This window comes from Netta rufina (genome assembly GCF_964035555.1).
Source record: "Netta rufina genome assembly, chromosome: 6".
In the NCBI taxonomy this organism is placed as follows: Eukaryota; Metazoa; Chordata; class Aves; order Anseriformes; family Anatidae; genus Netta; species Netta rufina.
Genome location: NC_140129.1, coordinates 20,353,344 through 20,377,648, shown reverse-complemented (window position 1 = coordinate 20,377,648; position 24,305 = coordinate 20,353,344). Strand labels below are relative to the sequence as shown.

General features: G+C 37.0%; 1 protein-coding gene across 1 annotated transcript in view; it reads right to left on the bottom strand.

The window, feature by feature from the left end:
* The window catches only part of LRP2 (LDL receptor related protein 2), a gene marked incomplete at both ends in the record, with an annotated part of 116,183 nt that overhangs the window by 68,774 nt on the left and 23,104 nt on the right, over positions 1 to 24,305 (bottom strand). The window contains 13 exon segments of the mRNA XM_084288772.1: positions 11 to 203; positions 1,073 to 1,276; positions 2,178 to 2,318; positions 2,951 to 3,153; positions 4,838 to 5,044; positions 5,885 to 6,108; positions 8,384 to 8,553; positions 10,090 to 10,218; positions 13,125 to 13,244; positions 14,647 to 14,790; positions 15,902 to 16,018; positions 17,477 to 17,590; positions 17,713 to 17,823. Of these exon segments, the coding sequence (XP_084144898.1) occupies positions 11 to 203; positions 1,073 to 1,276; positions 2,178 to 2,318; positions 2,951 to 3,153; positions 4,838 to 5,044; positions 5,885 to 6,108; positions 8,384 to 8,553; positions 10,090 to 10,218; positions 13,125 to 13,244; positions 14,647 to 14,790; positions 15,902 to 16,018; positions 17,477 to 17,590; positions 17,713 to 17,823 (2,077 nt within the window).

Genomic DNA, 24,305 nt, shown 5'->3' with positions numbered 1-24,305 from the left:
GAATATTTACCCAATAACAGGATGAACCACTATTGATCGAGGATTGTTTAAATTCTGAACAATAGCTCTTCTAGATTTATCTGCCAGCCTCATCACACTTATGCTTCTGTACCGAGGGTCTGTCCAGTATAGATTCTTTGAGATCCAGTCAAAGGCCAAATCTTCAACACTTTCCACTCTATTAGCTGTCAGAATTTCTCTTCCTAAAATTTACAACACACTCAATCACTGTACATATTTAGGAACAGAGAAAATAACCTGAACGCATTATTCTGTTCACAAAACTAGTGCTTCTCTCTGGTAAAAATGCTACTTCTGTGCTACTTAATATAAAGACAGTAACAAAGTGTGTGTGTAAGGGGGTGCCCTTCGCTCCAGGTAAAGGAGTGATAATGCTTAAAAAGCACAAACTCAAAAGAGGAGAAGTAATGACTAGCCAAGATGAGAAAAAACAAGCTTCTGCTGGACGGAGTTTCATGAATGAAGGTCAGTAAGGACACGACATTGTTCGGTCCCTCTAGTTACATCTTACACAACAACCAGACCTACCTATTTTTTCAATAGGGATTGTCAGCTGTGGTCTACCATTACTCTGATCTAAGACATCAAGCAAGTTCCAAACACTATATGTGACTTAATATACCTTTGATCATTATTACAAATTAGATAGACTCTTTACACTACCACAAATAGGACTCCCAAAATCTCACATAGTGTTCTTTTTCTGTATTTCAGTATCATGACAAGCATCCTGCTCTCCAGATAGGGAAATAAAACAGAGAAACTCAGTCTCATATATGAACAGATGGATAATGACAAATACAAGTTGTAACAAGTGCTACACATAGTTAATTCCAAATCATGTTCCTCAAGTTTGTCAGAGACTTTTGACTAACTACTTTCATGAGCTTAATATGAGTTAAACAAATGGTTTTAACAAACATTTTACATATTATTGAGGTGACAGATTTTTCTGTATATCTCACAATGAGATTTTTGTACTGCTTTTTTGGAATAAATAATCTACTCTTCATACCACAATTACTCTTAATTTCTTAAGAATGCTTCTCACCTGAACCATCAGTTTTCTGTTTATAGATCATGTCTTTACTTGTGTCTGAAAAAAAAATGGTGTCATCCTGAGCATAGAAGTCAATTCCAACAAAATACGATGGGCTTCCTGTTACAGGTATGATCACATCTTCCTGTGTAGAAAGATTGAATGGGATCCCCCGCACTGCTAGCTGAGATGAAAACAGCAAGAACTGCTGCACAGCTGCAAAGGAAAAGACCAGATACAGCCTTTACCTACTGGGTGAGACAACTGAGCATTAATTGTAAAGCTTTGTTTTCCTTTGGCAGCACTACTATCCTAGAAATCGAAGAAGAAAGCTTGATACAATATGAATTTAAATATACACAGACATGAAAAATAAAATAGCATAAAAAAAAAACAAAAACAATCCAGAATACTAGGTGATGTAGCCAGGTCTTCCTCTTGCATTGTTTCTGTGGTCCTGATATACCTTTATAGGAAACATTATCCCCATGGATGCAGAGATCTTCTATGCTGATCTCTTTACAATGATCTACATAAGAATAACTAAAAGGCTTGGTGGAGCCACCTTATTGCCAGACAGTATCTGAGTAGCCAGAAGTATAACTGCACGGTTAAACAGTAAAACTGCAGACAAGATATCTGGCTTAATTTGCCAATAGCTGCACATGGCAAACATCCTAGCGACAATTCTCCACCCAGAAAGCAGAGGATTCCTCATGGAAGCCCACAACCCCAAACCTGAATTTCTTATTTTTATCATACTTATTCAAAGGAAGACCAACTTGATTTGTGCAATACTGTAAGTGAGCAGTTCGCAACGTTAAAAATAATGCAAAATCTGCATATTAGCAAGCATCCACAGTTAATTTCAGGGCAAAGAGCTTAATTATACACACAATCCATATCAAACTCTCTTAAAATGCTACAGAATGTGAGTTAAAGTCGCTGTGGCTTGAAATGAACATCAGCAGAGATTATTACATAAAAACAGCTGTGATAGAAAAACATGAAGTCCTTTGCATATTGAACCCACAATGCTACAGAAGAGAGGTTCTAGAAACATCTCTACAGTTAATGGAACGTTACCATTTCCAGCAATCATAAGGCATTTACTTACCAACACAATGCTGTCCATCTACATGGAGGTCAAAGCCCAGTATACATCTACAGCGGTAACCTAGTCCATCGTTATCTGTTTTGTGGCTGAGAACACAGATCTGTTCACATCCTCCATTATTATTTCCACAAGGATTTATTACTGGAAAATAATATAGGTACGATTATAACTTCAGCTGTAAACCTAATGGCAATTTTTTTTAATCATAATTCTGATTTTTCAGCATTTTTCCAGCATCCATAATAAATCATGTGAACTCTGTGGGAATTGTATCACATGGAAATCATACAACTGTTGTTGTATGATTGCAGGAATGCACTCACGACCCACCTGAGCTAACCAGCATTCAAGGTATTTAGCTCTGTACAGATATGCACAGTGCACGGCACTGAGGCCATCATTAAGGTGGTAATTTCCACATATAAATCTACTTTATAAATGTTTCTCACAAAACTCATTCACGCTGGTAGCATTTTCCAACTGCACCCTTATTGTGGTGTTGAGGAAGTCCCAAATGCCAAAACTATTCAATGAGCACAAGTTTGTTTCTTCCAAATATCAACACGTTTTGTAAGCCCTGCTTTTAGATGTTGCATTTAGCATGTCATTAGCTATAGGACCTGGATGAAAGCACTGCATGATAAAGACCAGTCCTAAAAATTTATGTATCTTAATTATTTGTTCTTTATGGCAAAATAAGTCTTCCATAATTTTTAGCATCTTTTGGTAAGATAATGCCTAAATCACTATTTATCAGCTAGTCTTTGTCTTACCATATGGCTGCCTGGCAGCATGGTAAACTGTCACTCCGTAAGGTCTCAGTGAAGACTGGTAGATCACTTGAGGGTTTGATTCTGAAAACTTGTTAGCTTTCACCACTGCCATTTTGGTCCAATCAGTGAAATAAACATTGTGTTCAAATAAAGTGATTCCGTATGGATGAGGAATTATTGAGCCTCCGTGAGCTATTGTTCTCCTGTTATAAAGATTTATTTTTAATTAATTACGAAATATTATCTAGAAAATAACTTATCTTAATAGATCAAAAAGCACAGCATTATTAATTTATTCACTAGCTTTTACTTCTCTAGACATAGAAGCAGCCAAAGTACAGGCAAAAATGAACAAATAAACCGAAGACATGAAGTTAAACATACAGGGTGCATAAGGAGAAAACATAGAAATGTGAAAACAAGGAGATGAAAAATGTTAGCCACTTCCAGGAAAACAGTGAATGATCAAAAACTCAACAATAGATTCATAAATGCTGAGAGAAAATTAGAAAGTGGCTAACAGAGGAAATGAAAGGATACCTGCAACATTTTAAAATATTCAAGCCTTGAACATAAAAATATTAGGGCTGCAACAGCCACCGGCCAAAAATAAAATCCAGTGTAGACAGTAAAAATAAATAAATAAATAAATAAAAATAAAAGAGAGATTTGTGGAAATGGGGCCTGAACTAATAACCCATGCAAAACCAAAGAAATTGTGTCTATTCTTTGCAAGATATTGGAACAACATTTTTCTAGATAAACATTAGGGGGAGAGAGAGAGATATAAGCCCTCAAAACAATACATAACAATAACATTACAATATTATTTTCATAGAGTCTTGAAGGAAGATCTACGAATTAGATGAATTCTACAGTTCTACTCTAACGGTTTTCAGGGTGATTTAGGTTCAAGCTGTAGGCATGCGAAATGCAATTAGTTGGACAGTAAGCTGTATCTTAACATTGTTTGATGACTATGCCATCTCCTCTTCCCACTTGCACAACATTTACATGATTTTTGGTGTTGCTATTAGCGATAAGTTTTTATCTCCAAAAACCGGAGATTTTACTAAACACGCTCTTGTCTTATTAAACCCTGAAAACAACCTTGAAAAAAAAAATACAGATAAAGGAGCAGATCAAAGATACCAGTGTTATTTTTAGAATAAGTGAAAGAACATATTGAGCAATAAGCCAGTCAGCTGAGCAGAGAGAGGACTGCTTTTCAAGTCACTATGTAAGAGGTATGCTGAAAGTGAACAATTTTGTCTTGTGTTTAAGTAACAAAGACCTATTACAGATACAGAGATAAGCAGGCTTCTAAACACTATACTTTAAGGCACAGTCCCACAAAAACTCAAAGGCTCCTTTCTTGTATGCTGATATATTTTCCACAGCATCACAATAAGGTGAGTGAGGATGTAATTTCTGACAACATTGATATAACAAGATATATCAAGTGTAAAAAGATCAAAACCCAATGCACTTAATACCCATTATACAAAGTCGTGCTTTGGAGATCAACAGTTTAAATAAATTCATTTGTGAAAAAGATGCAAAGACAGGATGGTCTGAGACAATGCATAGTATTCAAAAATAATAAAATGCAGACACTATCAAAATGTGTACTATAGTGGTGAACTGTAAGAGTACATTATAAAAAAGTGTAAGCAGGTATTCAATGTAGAAACAAGACAAAGGATGATGAAGGAACTGGGATTTTCCAGAAGTAGTATGACACCATAGATTATCAATGTACATCACATTCATTATGTTGGAATTTTCATCCTTTATGAATCCCGTTTTGTTAAACAAATTTATCTTTGACCTTGACACAAAATCATCAGTACATCTATAACCTCCAAGGAATGATATTCCTCCTACCTTTGAAGCCCATCATAAGTTACAGTCTCAATGTAATCAAACCGGCTGTCAACCCAGTAAAGCCTTTTTGATACAATATCCAGAGTTATTCCAGCAGGCCAGCCTAGCTTTGTTTTTATCAAATCCTGGCGGTTTGTGCCATCCATGAAGGCCCTTTCCACTTTCGGATCACCGGACAGACTATCCCAGTCTGAGAAAAATAAATAACTATAAAGAAAGAAAAAAAGAAGTCTCATGTTTCAGTGAGATTGCACCCCCAAAAAGCAACATTTTACATGGCATTTGGAAACTATATCATCATTTAAAACCAGCAGTCTTTAAGACCAGAGCTTAATTCTCAGCATACAGTGAAAACACACTTCATGCATCCTGCCCAAGAAGTGATCTGCATCTTCTTTTATAGAATGAATCCAGAAAGAAACATGCTTTCACCCAAAAGACCTCAGAAATACTGAGTGTTCTTTGTAAAATACAAGCTTAAGTGTGCTGCCAGAATAAGCAGGTGACAAATCCATGCATCATGAAAGCAGCATCCATCACTGTAAACTGCACAAAGCTCCTCCTGCTGTTCTCTGAAGATCTAAGTTTCCATGGCTCACATGCATTTCTGAAGCATACTGGGCTGCGAGACACTAGCTTCCCCAGCTTCACCCCACCATTTTATTTCAGATACTAGGAAATCTGGGGATGGTAACGCAAATCTTCAAGGATAACTTCTAGTCTTGGAAGCAACTTCACAGTCTAGCTGTTTTCAGACAGATACTTATGTCTGAAAACATATCTGTACATATACAGATACATTTCAGATATGTGCTTGTGCACATAGAGCTGAAGCAATAAAACAGACACCACACAAAGGGAATTAAAAGCCGTGTACAGCTCTCCCACAGTAATGTAGAACAGTTTAGGATAGAATGTGAAGGTTTAAATGATTTTAGATAAGATTCTAAAACAACTACCTTGAGCTGTCTGTTAGCTCTCCTCCTAGTGCATGTGAATAAAGGAATTTCTGGTATATTTTACCATGACCTGACACTTTTCACTTACCCAACAGTTGGATCAAGTGCTATTCCTCTAGGATTTCCCAAATTTTCAGCAATAAGAGTAACACGGTTTGTTCCATCCAAGTTAACCATATCTATTCTGTTCACACTGGTCTCAACCACATACAGTTTATTGTTAACCCAATCCACTGCTAGATTTTCAGGTGTGTCAACTGAAACATTTAAAACTTCTTGGAAATCAGATCCATCAATATTAATAGAAAAAACCTGAAAGCAATACAAATATTATCAATACTCAAGACATTTTGCTAATCACAAGTCATCTGTCATCACACTCTGCACAGATTCACAATAGGCCACTAGATACAATAAAATTACTTACTAAGCTATTGCACAGCTTATTTTTATTTTTTTTTTTGGCAAAGATTTTGAAAACAATGCAAGAAATACAGGAAGCTTGTCTTTAACTAGCATTTCAGAAAAATAAAGTAAGAAGCTAAAATAGCCTTGTTCTTTAGCACATATGGTAAGTTTCTGGATTAAAAAAACAGATGAGGAAAGCGCATATTGCTTTCCTGGAATCTGGCAAGAAAGGGTATTTGCATTAAATGAAATAAATTAACAGGCTTTAGCAAAGCTCTCATGAGTGGCCAGAAACAATGGGGGAGCTCTTACTGCACCAGCCATTAGAGGGAAATCACAAGGAAAATTTACTTTGCAAAGTGAAGAAAGTAAAGGAAAGTTCTATCCAGACAAAAAGAAGGCTCAGCATTGCTTATGTTTCTCTTTCATTTTAAACTAATTTTAACAGCATCATGCTTCAAGTAGAAGTAATATCTTACAAGCAAGCTCAGAGCTACATGAAGCAAGCAATATAAATGCAATAATTTGTTATTATACAGAAGTCATGTGATTCTAACACTGGGTAATATGAAAAACTAGGAATCGTTATCCCTTTCTCAGAACAACAGCATGAAGTTTGAAATGTATCTATATGAAAATACAGATTACCACAAGTAAATATATGCAAGAAAAAATAACAGCTGAAATGGTTGTATAATTTTAAATATTCTTCAGGTCCAAATAACGATAAGTGAGCAAACCATTAACTGTCTATTGTGTTCTTTGGAAACCTAGCTAATGCAAGAACTTGTGGGCATTAAGTGAGAAGGCAGTACACCACATGAGATAAAGGTGACCATGTACATAACCCGCAAGTTGCTGTTTTAGTTCATCTTTATCTTTGAAAAGAAAAAAAAAGACAAATAAAATAAATCCCTAACAATACTTAGAATTTAAGTATAATTTAAGAATAGAAATGCATATCATACAAGAATATTCTTAATGTCATTGTTTGCTTCAGGGTGCTCTAGTTATGATTTAATTAGATTAATTAATCCTAATTAATTACTTAAGATTGAACAATATTGGGGCAGATAAAATGGCAGTCCTGGCCATATGGGGTGTGCAGTGGAAAAACACATATTACCTTGTATTTGCACCTTTTACAGACATAAGATAAATCTCCTGTCTCATAAAAGTTCAGATTTGACCCTGACTTAACACAGCTACTATCAATGCAATCACAGTAACAGGAACTCCCAGCAGTGAAAATAAAAATGCCAGAACTGATAACAAGTAAAAATTTGTGTGCTCATTTCCTGTCCTACTTGAAAGCCATGCAGTGTGCTTTCCAACAGAAGTAACATTGGCACTGTAGTGAAAATGCTACTTTTCAGCTCTAAGTAGGTTCGTAATGACAGCAACACCAAACTGATGCATACATGGTGTCAGCAGGAGGCAGGCCATGGATTCTTCTTTACTCTGCATGGCAGCCAACACGGGGATGAAGATTCTGGAGTTTCACCATTTGATTTGGGACTTTTTTTGTTTCATTAAGTTATGCACGGAGAAGAAAGAAGAAGGGTGATGTCTAACTTTCACAAGGGTCTCCAGACTGTTTTGTGGGTTTTTTTGGTGTGTTTTTTTTGTATGTGTGTTTTTTTTTTTTTTATTACTCTGTTATACCCTACCTTGAAGCTAAAATATTTCCTCTTAACAAAAAATGTAACAAAATATTGGCTTATTACACAAAATACTGTCAATATTTGTTATCTAAGCTCAATTACAGTGCTATTTGAAGTATATGAAGAAATTTGATTTTTATCATCTTGGAAGGCACACAGTTTTTACATTTTAAATGATCATGTTCCAAAAAATTGCCAAGAAAAAATTATTCAGTTTTGAAAGAATGTCTACTATTTCTCTTAATTAGTTTTTTGGACTCCATCACAAATAAAATTAAAAGTTGCTCAAGACATTCCCACATAATAGGATTCTTTGTTAAATATGTCACATGTAATAGTATAGCTTGAAAAATGCAGTCATTAACATAAAACATTTCAAGGACCTTTTTTGTTAGAAAACAAAAATACGGCCAGCTTGTGCTCTCAAAAATGAAAGCCTATCAACACATTCAGCTTCTGGCTGTTCTCTACTTCCACATACACAAAAATTTATTATTCTCGAAATTTCTACCCACCTTATCTTGCACTGTATCAGTCCAAAAGATCCTGTGCAAATAAAAGTGAAAGTCCACTCCAACTGCAACACCACGATTCTGTGACTGCACCAAAGTACGAAAACTTCTTCCATGAAGATCTCCAATCAGTAAATCCCGGCCATTGGAAAAAATAATTGACGCAACACCAGCTGAAAGCAAGGGTGACAAATAAATGACTACGCTGCAACTGAGCTATTTGCAAAGGGACACTATAATACATGAATATATACATCCTGGATAGATGGTTCTATGTGACTACAAATTTGCTTTGATTTGCCTTCAGTTTCTAGTCTTGATGCAAACCAGGCAGCAATACGTGTTTAAAGCTCTGCCAGAAAAAAACTTTTACAAAACTTCTGTGCATCTTAACTCCTAAAGATTCAACTCTCCTATCTCCTTTAATCAAAGTATATTTTTTCTCAAGATTTTTCTGCCCAACGGGATTCAGATATTCTTTACTAGCAGGCAGACCATGTTCCTTAGGCTTTTTCTGTACTGCTCTTTCCACCTTCTTTATTCCCTCATCTCCTCAGAAGATCTCTGCTGTATCTTACAGCAGAAGAGAGATTCCAGTAAGTCTTTGAAGGGAAGCTCATTTCCAAAGTAGGTGTCTGTTGAAAGGTTTAATGTATGTCTGTGAAGAATATATTTAAGTCCAAATCTTACCTTACGCTGAGAACCCTCCCCAGTAAAAATGAATCCAAGGAAACCAATTTAGAGCATGTATGAACTCCACAATAATGATAGAAAATCAACACAAGAACAACTCAGTGGCCTAAGAGTCACACTAGTTTGAATGGAAAGCTTCTTGTGAAGGATACAGAACTTTCCTCAAAACAGAATAATCTTTCCTTGTGCTGGCATATGCACATCTTAATACAGTCAAATTTCATTAGCTCCGAAAATTCTGTCTTTTTTGAGGACATATTTAGAAAATTGCAGAATGATGGCTGCTCTGCAGCAGTTGCAAAGAAAGAAGGGGGAGGGAACTGGGAAATTCGTGCTTTTCAGAAAAGCAAGACCACTAAATCAGCCATGCCAACCAGGGACTCCCATTCCTGCAGGCAGGAACACCTGTCTCACACAAAAGCCTGGCAGGCTCTCACATCTCCACAGAAAAAGAGCTTCCCAGGGTCTGCTTTCAGAACAGAGCAGGAGGTGAACAACCAGGAGGAGCTGCCTGCTGTTGATGGGGAACCACACTCTGTGTGAGGCAAGCATTGTTGCGTTTGAACTCACAATTCAGCAAAAACATTTTCCTGCATGGTACAGTCCTCCTAAAAAAGGAGGATTTTTCCTGATTTTTCACTCCCACCGAGTTACACAGCAAGTGGGTCAGGAAACCTGGGTCAGGAGACCGCCTCCCACAGGAACAAGAACTCATCTATTAAGTATGGCTCTGGCAAGGATCTCCCAAATCTGGGGAGGTCATGAATTCTGAATAAGGGCTGGGGCCCCGAAGCCATGGTTCTGGGGAGAAGCAGCTCTGCTCAGGCGGCCAGCTCCACCAGCATACAGGTGCCAGCACATACATGCCAGTCTCTTGTTGACCTCTCCTGATGTTCTGAATGCTGTCCTGACCTTAAAACCTCAAGATGTATGTTATAGTTTTGTGAGCTGCTTCATTTTAAATTCTATTTATTAGTCCAACAACAGCAAAAGACTCTTGCACTTCTTGCACTAACCTGAGGTGTTGGCCCTACAGTGTCGATGATGCTCTAGGAAATAACCTTCCACACAGTGGCACTGATGATGTCCCACACGATCTTCACACAGTTGGTCACAGACACCCCACATTTTGCAGTCATCAAAATCTGTTAAGTGAACAAGGTATATTTATAAACAAGGACTTGTATAAAAGGAATGGCATTGCATTTGGGAAGCTTCAAGTTTGTCCTCTCTGCTTGTTTTATATGTTTGCAAAATGATGACATGGGAAAAGAAGTTTTGTATGTCTTCTTTTTTTTTTTTTTTTCACAAATGCTTCAATTTTCTACTTCTAGATAAGAGAACAACTGTTTTTTGCTGCCCAGTGACCTACCCAATTAAAAAAAAAAAAAAAAAAAAAAAAACTGCTAGGTGAAGAGGAAAAATGATTGGAAGGGAAGGGATGTTTTTGTCTACTTTCCACAACATGTAAGTTATCTATGCAGCATTCTTGCTGCACTAGATGCAAGTACATTTCATATACACACGTGCACACCTGGCTGGATTTCTCTGAAGGTGAGCCATATCTTAACCTGAGCATGGTATTGAGTCAAGCTAACAAGCTGTACTGGGTCTGACTTGGATGGAGTTAACTTTCCCCACAGCAGCCCACGTAGTGCTGTGCTCTGCACTTGTCGCTAGAACAGCACCAACATCACCCCAACGTTATGTCCACTGCTCAGCAGCGCTGGCACAGCACCAAGACTTGCTCCAAGCCCCCCAAGGCCAGCAGGCTGGGGTGGGCAAGAGGCAGGGAGAGGACACAGCCAGGGCAGCCGACCAGAGCCAACCAAAGGGATAATCCATACCTATGATGGCACGCTCAGCCATAAAACTGGAAAAAAAAAAAAAAAAAGTAGGAGAAGGAAGGGCTCTTGTTATGAAAATGTCTGTCCTCCAAAACAACCACTATGCTTACTGAGGCCCTGATTCCCAAGATGTGGCCAAGCATTGCTTGCTGATGGGAAGCAGAGAATAATTGTTTTCTCTCTCCTTGCTTCTGTTCAGCCTTTGCTTATTTTTTTTTCTCTTTTCCCTTTGATTAAATTATCTTTTTTTCACCACCACCACCTTTTTTTTTTTTTTTTTTTTTCAATTTAATCATATTTTCTCTCCTTCTTCGTTTGAGGAGGTGGAATGAAAGAACGGTATTGTGGAGTTTACTTGGCCACTGGCGTGAAATCAGCACACAAGCCCTGCTAAAAGGCAGCATTTACTAGCTCAGACTTGGTACCATGCTAACACAGGTGTCTGGTTTCCAATTAAAAGCTGGCTGCACACCACAACCAGACAGCAAAAAGTACAAGGAAAGAAGTTCACTTTGGCATGCAAAATACTATATAAGTAGAGTTTGCAACAAGGACAACTCAGCAAGTTCTCACAGACATGCTCTAAAAGTAATTTCCAGGGTTGCTGCAAAATCTTTTACTTTGAAAACTATGAAGTATCTGCCTAACCTTCTTATAAAAACATAATTTTTTATAATTATGTCTTGAAAAAAAAAAGAATTAAAAAAATCAGGTCTGAGCATTGTCTGATGTCTCATGATATCTGTCATTATTTAAAGCCCAGGAGATTTTTAACACTACTTAACACATGATTTTGTAACATTAAAAGCCTGACCTCCTTCACTTGAAAACTCAGTGTTACCAGTATGCTACATTGCTGGAAATTGACAATTCTTTTGTTAAGCCAAAAATGGAGAAAATGAAATCTCAAATATTATTCACGCTGAAATTTCTGTTTTTAAATATGTGCTGACACATAAGTAAAAATGAAGTATTTCCTAGATAGTACATTTTGGTACTGAAAAAATGTTGTCAGTAGCTTTCCAGCTTCCATGCATGTTAAAAATCATAAGTATACAGTGAGACAGAAGCAAACGAAGAGAAGATACACTTTGCTAATACTATGGCTTAATTCTTCTGCCTGTAAACCAGTAATACAAACGTATTTAGTTCATCTCTGCAAACCGAAACACATTGATCTGAATTTCCAAGACAGAATCAAACAGCTAGGTTTACAAGGTAGTCAAGGAGAATAACAAAAGACTCACTTAAACTGCACCAGGTTTGCAAATGTGTCCTTCCTGTATTTCCCACATAAGACTGGAAGAACAATTTTGTGCCTGGAGTCAGTGCATTGACTCCTCCTTTCTATTAAGAGCAACCATGCTGCCACTGCAGCTCATACAGCCCCAGGCTACCCAATATTCTTGACAATATAGAAATCTCATGAAAGATGGAGCACCTGGAATACTTTTAATAGCACAAGCACCATAGCTTGGGTTGAAAGCTGATAAAAGAATCTGGGTAAATATTTGTCATCAGGCAGTGCTAAATATCATAATTCTGAAGTTACTATATATCCAATTACTGAGATAAATCATTTATACCACCAACAGTTTGTGCTCCTAATGTATGGCAGATAAAGAATAGAAATCAAGCAGAAAAATACCTCACTTACCTTTACATTCTTGCAAAAATTCATTTTCATGTAAATAACGTCTATACTGATATGTCATAGAAGATACAGCTACTCCATAGTGCAAATACAGAGCCCTATTTTCATTCTGAAGTACAAATGTTCTACTGTCTTCACATCCATCCACTTTCAAAAAGTCCTGAACAGTTCAACATCATTACCTGATTCTCCAGCCATACAGCACAACACACCTCTGAAGCAGAAACATATTCCACTCATCTAATCACTAAAAGACCTCTAACACAATTTGATAACGAAAGCACCATCCAAGAATAAATCATCTTAAACATGATCATGCTCTCACTATGTCTTTAATAGTCTTATTGAATTCTTCTTTATGATATTTGCTTGTTTTTTTTCTGTGTCACCATGTAACTGTTGTACTATTTAGATAGTTATTCTTTTGCTGACTTTAGAGACTCTCTATTTGCCAGTACAACCATCCACTTGGAACTCAGCTTCCCAGCATCCACTTTCCCCATGAGCTGTGAGAAGGTACCAGATATCTCAATCACTGTATTTCACTTACCAATACAAGTACGACTGTCATTGCTACTTATGGTATATCCTGCAGGGCAGTAACACATCCCTCCCGAAGGAGAGGAATGACAGCGATACTGGCAACTCAGAGCAGCACAGTGTGATATATCTAAAAGGGAAATGAAATAGTTCAGAAATACAAGTATAGCTATTACTGGCAGAACAGCTATCCCTCACTTGACAGTCAAAACGCTATAGCCTTTTCAATGATGAATCTACAATTTCAGGAACAGTTTCTTAGAACAAACATGCACATGAAATGATGTCTGAAGTTCCACAAAAATCCCAAATGGTCACACACATGCAGGCAAGGAAATGAAAGGTAGGCTAATGTTTATAATAGAGTTTGAGAATAGAGTTAAAGGAGAAGAACTAATATTCTAAGAGACACCACTAGTAAGAATGTCATGTGAACAGATGCACAGAGGAAGCCATCTGTAACACACCATACCTTTCTCTGGTTCCACAAAACCTACTCATGAACAACGCCTCCTTGAGCTCCATCTATTGGCACATAACCTCATAATTTACTGTTTTATGCTGAAAAAATAACCTATTTCATTATATTAAGAATATGCCTACTACTCCAATACATTGGAATATACTGGATGGACTGTGTCCATGGAAAAACACATCTTTTTCTCCTGTCTTTGTTCTTTTTACCTTTATCCCTCTTCCTTTTCTTTGTACTAATAACTAATGAACAGTTCCATGACAGGTGACCAAATTAAAACTGTAGAGCACTTGCTGACTTCCTCCTACTTCCTTTCCTTCTTCATTCTCTCAACGCTTTTTGTTAAACAATTAATTTTGCAGCCCACAGCTGATGTCACAACTACATCATTTAGCAAAGCACGAGGTGCTCTTATGATAAGTTCTAAATTTCTGTTATTTTTTCCTGTCTTCCTATCCCAAATGGCACAGTTTCATTAATAGAAATTTTCCTTTTCCTAAAAATTGAAAATGTAAAATATCCTGGTCCTGATTCTCAGAGTGAACCAATGTTCCTAAGAGTGAAGTCAATAGGAATTATGCATGTTCGTTGCTTCCAACAGAGAACATACAGTACACCACCAACTGATGAACCAGATATCCCAGGTGAAAAGACATTTTTGAAAACTCTAATCTAAGGGACTTAGCCACGGCATACAATACAGTGATTCAGTCCTGTGTTCCAAACAGTACTCAGCATTCCTTTTTGCTTACAGAAAAACACAAATACTTAAATTAAAAAGGCATACAGCACACCTTTCCAAGCCTTCCAGAGTACATTTTAGGATATATAGAGGGAATTAAAATCCTCATCTGTGAAACTTCATGCACAGATTTATGAAAGGAGTGGTTTGTTCACAACATGTATGCCTTTTTCAGACCATTCAAACAAAACAGTACCAATAAAATAGCAAGGTTCCAAAATTCCTGCTTTGTTTAGCAGATAAAAGGTAAATGTAAAAAGATACCAATACAGACATTTCTGCTGTTCTACATATGCTTTTGATTCTAATACATACTACAATGTCTGCCTGCAGTGATGTTAGTTTCATCTTCTCCTCCAGGACAGTCTGCAGCTCCATCACACACTTTCCCAATTGGAATGCAATGCCCTGACCCAGGGCAGGCCCACTCTCCTGGGTAGCATTCATGATGACCACTTTCTGTGGAGAAGAGAAACAGGCCTAATTGAGGAATATGTTTCAAATAATGCTTGAAGTTTCTTCCCTAAAACCTTCCCAAAGCATCTCAATTATTCATTGTTCAGTTTCTGATTCCTGCACACAGCTGGGAAAGACTATAAAAGAGGTATCATCTATACTTCCTTGTCGTGCTCTTTCTTTTACCTTCAAACTACAATGCAAACAATACTTGTGCAGACATATTAATTCTTTTCATTTTGGTGGTGTTTAGAAAAAGTAAAAGAATTTAGTTTTAGAGTAACTGGTACCCCAGAAATGGAAACACGGTTTTGTGGTCTAAAAACATATAAAGGCTATTTAAATGAAGTGGAGAACACTTATCATAGAAAAGGCCAATGAAAGATAAAAAAAAACACGCTTTTATTCATTCAAATTTCTGTTTCTTGCATGACAGATCTTGGCAGGAACTGAGTTATTCTCATTATCAAGCATTTTTTTTTATTGTTTTATTTTTTTTTCGGTTAATAGAAGCTTTATGTCTCTCTAATGGATAACCTAAAAATTTTCCCAGGAAAAGAAAAAAAAGAACACCCTGCAAACAGAATACTGGAAAAAATTCTGATTACATGTACATGCCTATAATGATTTTTTGAAGGTAAAATCTGAATAGTTTGCATACAGAAGGAAGAATCAAACAATTCAGCTCTTCTTCAATTACAAAGTAACTATTCCTAGAAAGTTCATGAAAAAAAAAAAGTAATTCTTGAAAAGCTCATTTTACTTACAACAGTGAGAATTATCACTTTCAGTGAAGACTAAGACTTACCTTCTGCCTACAGAAATCAACAAAAGAACACTGACTTCAAAAGTCAAGCAAGAATAAGCTGCTGTTGCTATATGATAAACTTAGTTTGCAGCATACTTAATATCACAGCAATAATTATCATATACACTACAATATACTAAGTATTGCATAAATTAAAAAAAAAAAAGATGGTAAAGATGGAATTTGATGGTTTTCAAAGAATGAAAACAATCTAAAAACATCATGATCGGTCAATATTCCACAGAATTAGCTTAATGAGGACTTCTTCCAAAAACATCATCACTAGAAATTAGCATTAATACATACCACATCCTCTTTCATCTTCATTATCTTCACAATCATCATCTCCATCACATATCCAGCTCTGATGAATGCAGCGGCCACTTGGACAAGTGAAGAAATTGCCTCTGCAAGTTGCATAAGCTAAGGAAAGGAACACCAGTAAATCCATGTACTCTAAATTACAAAATGCTCAAAATACTACTTTGGTCTGGTAGATGAATAATCACTTATAATCTCTCCTGTAAAACTGAGCTAGTTCCGTATCTCATGTATATTGTAAACAGTGTTGTTTTGCTATGGTTTCAGGTATGAATTTTATTTTAAAATAACACTGGCGGTTTTAATTACAGAAATAAGTAAGTGAGCAGTCAGTACCAGCAGACTGGGGCTAGACAGTTTTCTCTGAAAGCTGCACCAACAGTCAGAGACGGTAGAAAACAGGAGTGTTTATGTTGCTGTATCTACTTCCCACCTCCCTCCCCACAGCAGCAGAGCAACGAGTGCCTCTATCCTACAGCACGGCTGCTGCTGGAGTAGATCAAGAGTTAACAGTTCTGCCGGCAAAACTGATTGGGCTTTAAAATGTCCCCAAGTCAGGGAACGTTGACATATTTGTAAAGGGAGGGGGTCAGCCAGTTCGGTACTAGACGCATCAGCACTATTGTCATTCTATAACTGAAATGAGAAGATAGGCTAAATTTCTCAACTAATTCTGCAACTAGATGTACTAGACATTATTACCAAGATTCTTGAAGGTGGACATAACAAGATGATACTCAAGGTATCAGGGGTAAAGATACTTGTATGCCTTGTACTCAGAGAAAGAGAGTAAAAAACTCAAACAACATTCATGTCCAGTACTGTATAAGCCCTCCATGGTTGTTAAGCATTCCCTGGTAAGAATTCATAAACATTTATGGGTCCTCCAAAGGACAGACGTTGCCAAAGAGATGACAGAGAAATATCCTAGGGGAAAGAAGTCATGCTGACGTTAGGTCCTTGTTAGGATAGAGAAACTAAATGGCAACATATGGCCTTCCAACAATACACGAGATAAAATTAACTCAGATCCCATCATCAATGGGGGACCTCTGTAAGTGACAGCTTTGTATTGATGATGTTGGTTGGAGATGCAATACCCTGGAATACCTGAGCATGAAGAATGGAATAAGCAAGAAATTTCCAGAAAGAGAACTGTGAATTAAAACCTGACATGAACAGAAAATAAAAATGCAAAAAAGGAACCAAACCAATTTGGGGACCAAAAAAAAATATTTACCTTTGGACCATATTAAACTGAACAAAATGACAAGAACATCAAGAAGCAAGCTGTCACTGAATCCAGCACATTCAAATAGTTACTGCTTAGTAAGGTGCTTATGCAGCAAAGTCAGTCTGGAAAAAAGTTCATTGAAGCAGCACCGCTACTGCAAAAAAAAATAATACTATGTAGAATGGTGACTAGCTTCTTATGGCCAGATAGCCAAGCAATCTAGTTTTTGTTACGTGCTGTGCACTTGAACCACTTCTTAGTAAAGAATTTAAAGAAAGAGAAGAAGACAAAAAAAAAAAAAAGGCAAAAAAAAAAAACCCTCATACTGCAAGAATTTTCATCACTCCTGTCTCCACAGTCATCATCGTGGTCACAGATAAAGGCTCGTGGGATACATTCTCCATTAGCACACTGAAACTGCATACTGGTACATCCATGTGCTGAAAGAGATTTTAGCACAGAAAAACATACAGGACATCTGTCAGAAAATCACAAATCTTGTACTTTATCAACCATCTTTTAAAGTTAATTTGTTTGGGATCTCTCTGCATGTGGTACTTACTGCAGTTTGTTTCATCAGAAGAATCTCTGCAATCAACTTTGCCATCACATCGCTGGCTTGCATTAAAACATGCTCCATTTGCACAGGATAACTGCTCACATCTTGGGTAGCCTACAATAAGAAATCTCTTGGTATTAGCATAGGTATTGGACTACAGACTATGAGTCATACATATCCAGATATCCACTGGATTATCTTGATTTATTGGAAAATAAACCAGGAATATACAACTTGCTATACTACTACAACTGAAAAACAACCCATTTATCTAATATATGTCTCCTCTAATAGCTATTTAACAATATCCTCTATGTAGTTACTAAAAATCCTTACAAAAAAATTAGGGAAAAATCAGATGCCCTCATGCAGCTCAAAACTATTCACAATCCAAAGAGTTTATATGACAGAAGATGATGCAATATGAAAGGAGAACAAGCATTTTTTATTTTCTAGTATTTCAGTTTTATACTTTATTAATTTTAACAAAAGTGTTTAGGTAGAAAAGAAGTTCCTGAAGTTTACAGTCCCTAGATCCTCTTAGAATTTTGCAAGCTCTCACATCCAAAGACTTCACAATTTTAAGCCAAGGATGTTAAACTCTGAAGTCCATGATCCACTTTGGGATCATTGTTTTTTATTACTCATTTTCCCCTTCCCAAAACAAACACAAATCTATCGAACTTATGTTTTCATTTTCTGGATGCTGTACTTAAGTAGATGGCCTACAATCCATTGGATTATTTCAGAGAACTTTAAATCAATTCTGAAAATATTTATACATATGAATGGTGAGTTCAATGGAACTACCTGACCAATTAAGCACTTGCAGTACTAATGCTGAGTAGGAGAGGATATTGCTACATAGTCAAAAGTTGCTTATTTCAGACAACTGGTAAAAGCAAATAATTGCTATTTTTAGAAGTGGGATTTATTAAACATTTTGCTCTATGTGGAGAGATAATATAGCAAGATAAATGAACTCAAGAAAAAGAATAATCAAATTTCATTTTACACCTTTTAGTTTTTCAGTTTGAATTCTTATTCCATTTTACCTCCATAAATATGAATACTGTAGACAGAGCAGGCTCTCGCTTAGGGATGTTTGAATTCATACTCTTGAAATTCAAAACATGGATCTTAAGTTACTTCTGTATGACTCAGAAAAGCTCTAATTTTTCCAGGCAGTCCCAAACTGTTTTGCTCACTTCTGCTACATATCATCACACTCCCACTAAACTTCAGTCACCTATGGTTGAGGCTTACATGATTTTACGTTTTATTCTTAATGTGAGAACATAAACAGCTGTGTTGATGTCCACTAGAACAAGTCTAACCCAACTGCATCCCTGATAGATTCAATTCCATTTTGTTCGCTTTTACCACACTTAATATAAATCAGCAACTGGCAGGTAGGGACAGCAAGTGGCTAATCCAAGAAAGGTAGCTGCTGCATTCCTACCTGTGGCCTTCTGTTGCTAGTTCCCTGAGCTTCCATTCCAACACCTTGCACGGACAATGTCAACACGTGCCCTAAACATTCCCTTGTCTCTCTTGTACTGGGGGAGCCCAGAATGGGAAAATTGCCTGTTCCTTAAAGGTGCTAGTGAAGAAGACTTGAGAAAATCTGTCTTTCCAAAATTAAGAAAATGTTAGTGAGCTGAGTTTTCTACTCCATATCACTAAAAGGAAAATTCTGAAAAGAATCTGGACCTTGGCAGAGGGAGTTAGAAGGGGAAAGAGCGCCCTAAACTGGAATACTTTTACAATCTAGTGTAATGATAAGCCCTCCAGCAAAGAAAATCTTGAAAGCGCGTATTGTGACATTTTGAATTGAGGTGAAAAGTTCTTATATTATTCACTGCATTTTGGGCTTGCAAAATAAACATTTTGTAGTTTTATTTGACTTTTTTTAAAAAGTAAGATTTCTCTATTGGCACCTCATCCCAAAGCAGTATATTTGGGTATCAAATTAAAAAAAAAAAATGTAAGCTATGCAAGAAGTGATACTCATCAGAGAAGCTAGTCATACTGTCTCTGCTTTAGGGTACACACAGAAAAAGTGTCAGACCTCTGTGCATGACCTGGAACTACAAAAAAAAGTCAAAGGAAGGGTTCTCTTCCAGGGACCCTGACACATAGCTTTTTTTGACAGGTGCATTAGAAAGAGTTGAAAAGGATGGATAAGGTTCTCAGTTAAAAGAAGGACAAGGTAGGTAGTTTGCATCTACAGAAGTCAGAATACAGCTGTACAAGAGTGGAGAGTGGAAAAGAGACTGCAGCATGAGACTAAAGATGGGGTTAGGATAAAAAGTGAAGGGACTGACAGGAAAATACAGCGTTTTCTTTCACTGTGCCTTAATTGTGAAGAGCCTCCATTCCATGTGAACACTGTTTCATTTGTCTTCTCCTTCCAAGAACCTGTGGCTTATTAAAGAAAACTGAAAAGAGGAGATCTTTTCCCTGAGACCTCCATTCCTAGAAGATAATACAAGCTTTGTGGAAACAGGAAGAAACCCAACTACATTCATTCCAGTGTGCAGGCAGAATGTGATATCTTCTCTCTCTCCTCTTCTTCTGAAGCATCTCATTTTCTTAGCCAAAATACTTCTCTGAAGTCTCTCCCTGTAATATGCCAGCACTTCAGTGCAAAATATGATCAACTAGTAGATGCCAGCACAAATGACAGATGAGAGACCTTGCTCCTTGTAACCCACAACCTGGTCAGGGGCAACAGTTGCAAACACTTTTAAATGGCACGTGGAAGATGCTTGAAAGCCATGTCACAGGAATTGCAAAACTCTATTACTTTGCTCTCCGCCTAACACTTTTGTTCTGCAAGCTGGAAATACATCCATGCAAAAACAGTAACAGGAAATGGCTGCAATTGGTATTGGATTCAGCAGACACCCATCTCTGTCACAGAAATGTAGGAGGTATATGGGAAGTACAACCTTCTGTAAATCGAATCTATGTTCTGTAAATCCAATCTATGTTCCAAGAAGGATAAAACAAAATAAAAGAAAATAAAAGGGCAGTTTCCTACTTTCAGGTGTCTTTTTTTTTTTTTTTTTTTTTTTAAATCACAGCAAAACTTCCAAACAGTTTACAAAATTAAACTAATTAAAACTCTTTGACTCACTGCCATGAGTCACCATCTCACAGGGGGCATATCACTGCCCAGAGAGCTAACAGACACTAGGAGAATGACCTAGCCCCAAATTCCTTTAAGCCACATAGTATCAGGCAGAGTTCATAGCAGTGATGCTTTGAGGGCTGGCAGACCAACCAAAGCCTTGTCCCTGGCCTTAATTCCTGATTTTGATCCCTGCCACTATAACCTTTTGCTTCCTTCTTACCTTGCTTCAGTTTTGCTTCTTCCCCTACTCAAACTCTCCCTGATGCAGACATTTCCTTCAGACTGAATTTTTGCCTTATCCTGGAGCTGTTATAGACAATTTGTCCAACTTTAAGAACATTAGCCTCTGACCACAGCCCTTTTCTTCCTGTTTGGACTACATCCCTTATGATCTCTTCAGTTCTTGATCTTTGTTCACCTTCACCCTCATCTCTGCAAATCCATCCCAGACCTGACTGCCCACTTCCTGACCACAACAGCTACAGAGTGCAGGAAACAAGAGGCAGGAATTAACAGGTTAGGCAATTGACCCATGGCAGCAACTCAACATCCAAATTAGAAGTGAAAATCTAGAGCTTCTGGCCCAGCACTCAGCCCATCAACTTCAACAAATACATCACTAAAAAACTTCCCCTTTCTCCCTCCTGGGCTCAGCACAGTGCTCAGCCACCAAAGCTGTATTCAGGAAGTGAATTCAGAGCTGTATGCTGTCAGTCACAGCAGACCAAAATTGGATATGGCTGGGATTTTCATTTTTCAACTGCAAAGCTGAGGCATAAGAGAAAATTCTACCTTTAATTGAAGGAAATGAAGTATATAATACAGTAAAGTGATGCCAGTATTGGCAGCTTACTACAAAGAAGTATTTGTGACCCTAAATTGCCTGTCACTTCATTCTGCATTGCTGAAGTTTTAAAATAGAAGTATTTGCTAGCTGCTGACTACTAAGACAGCTAGAAAAACCTGATATGCATATTAAATGGAAATTAAAAAAAAAATCATTTTATGAAATTGAAACAACTTCAATGCACTAATTACATGACCCATAGCTGAAACATTGTTCTGATGTTTATCATAGCCTCTGCATGGGTAGTTTTCCCTTCCTGTTAATCCCATTAGCAGTAATATGGACTAAGGTGCTGAATCCCCTTGTTCTGTTTTATTACTTGTTTAATTGTTGAGTTACTTCATATTGGTGACATTTTGCAATTGACTAGTTTCTTAAATAATGTAACTTATTCAGCAATAAAACTTTATCTTCTTTACAATTTAAATTTGTTTCCAGAAAGATCAGTGAGTGCAAGGCATAAGTAAACAGATGTACATTTAAGTTTGCATTCTGTGATTCTCCGTAAAATAATAGGATCAATTTTAAATAGCTCTTTTTCTTCCATAGTTCCTGGATGTTTCATTTTTATTTATTAAATCATGTGATAAGGGAAAAATAGTGGTAAAGGAAGAGAGCAAAACAGTGATACTTCTATTTGTTTATATCAAATAGGGTAGAAAGGGAAATGGATAGTAACAGTAGGAAAAAATAATATTCAAAGCAACTCCTGAAAAGTCTGCTTTAAAACAGTAAAATCTAATACTTAAACTAATTCCTATTCTATAGCTAATAAAGTTACCAAACAATTCATTTTTGTCTTACGGCTTCTGTTTAAAGTGTCAGGCCTTGCAAAGATAGGTCTTGTCATTTCAGTCTTCCTGACTTACCTGTCTTCAGCACCATCACATTTCTCTAGACTAGTCCAACACTGTGACTTTTAATGTTCCAAGTCATAGTCATTCTTCTGTCTTAGAGAGACTGTCAACACATATTCTAATAAAACAGAGTAGTGGCTGCTGACTGATACGAGGCAGTTCCTCTCCCTGGGGCTAAATATTCTGCCTTCACAACAGTCACGGGGCCTACTGTCTGATTCTGCAGTGACTGGAGCACACAGCAGCAGAGCACCACTGTTAAGGTATCTAGAGACTCATTTCCAAACTGCCTTTTTAATTATTTAGCTGAGAATGTTATGCATGAAATAAAATGTGCAGTTCAATTTTCACGTGTTAATGTGACTTCTAGTCCAAAGAAAGAATTCTGGCATTGTTTTTAGGACTCCTCTCCCAGTCTGTCACAGATTTACTGCTTTATAATAATCACTTCATTTCATTTGGCTTTTTCATACCTTATTCACAGACTACTTACAGACTTTTCAGAGGTGCTGAGCAGTTCCCCTTTTTCAATTCATAGAAAATGCATTTTTCAAACAAATATCTTCAAGATTTTTTTTCATGTGTAATACGTTTGCTAAATGAAGTTATAAATCTCTTTGTCTCTGATATTTAACAGATAAATGCCAAGATACAGAAGATATTCTTCCAGCAATTATATGGGGTACTTTGTATCTTGGCATTTAGCCATTTGTTTTGGTGACTTAAAATTGGCTGTGGGTCTGTCTAATGGAAAAGTTCCAAGCTGGCTGTCTCAGCAACCTTTTATTCCAAAGTATCATTTAGTTCTAAATCACCTTTCACTTTAAAGAGCACACATTTTTAGCCACTTTTGAGTCAGGGATAAAATGCATTAGCAGTTCGCTAACCATGTAATATACCGGTTTTCCTTTACATAGCATGCACATATGCCCATTTTTCTCCAAGTAGAACCATTAACAACAACTCGTTTCTTGCTTCTTTATCTATTCTTTATCATGCTAACCTCTATTTCCCCCCCCCCCCCCCCAAATCTGCTTCCAATCTGTTTCTGATCAAAGTTTAGAGTTTGGCCTTTTTCTCAGAGGCATACTAAGTTCTAACAGCTGATACAAATGACGTGAAGATTTTCCTCAATATCAACAATGAATAGACATGCTGTTACACACACTCTTGCATAGCTATTAGGCAAAAGCATCTCTGAAAAATATAACCTTGATTCTGTGCCCAGTTGTCTTCTTCATCAGTACTCAATCTAGGCTAGGATCTAGGGAGGCTGTAGCCAGACAGTCAGGCAGCCTCAACTCTGTGGAAGTTAGACTGGAAAAAAAATACTTGTCCATCTTTGTTTTATTGGCACAATATAAACAGCTTTTCTGAGTGCAGTACAACCCAATGCTGCTTCGTTTACAGGAGAAAATACAGTTTCTGAAAACAAATGCTTTTCAAAGGGTTAAGTCACTGAAATAAATTATTTGGGATCAAAATCTGCTTTTCTGTACAGGTTATAGCTATACCACTGATTTCAGTAAAGGGTATACAAACAGAAGACAAAAAAAAAAAAAAAAAAGCAAAATTAGCTCTGAGTCTCCTAAGGCTTTAAGCCATTTAAACATGGCTGTTTTTCTCCCATGCAATATTTATTATTTTTTGGACAACGACAAACAAGAAGTCTTGACCCTATGGTAGTGGTTTGCATTTGAGTTCTGCAATAATGAACCTGTATCAGAATATCAGCTCTAATACACAAAAGAAT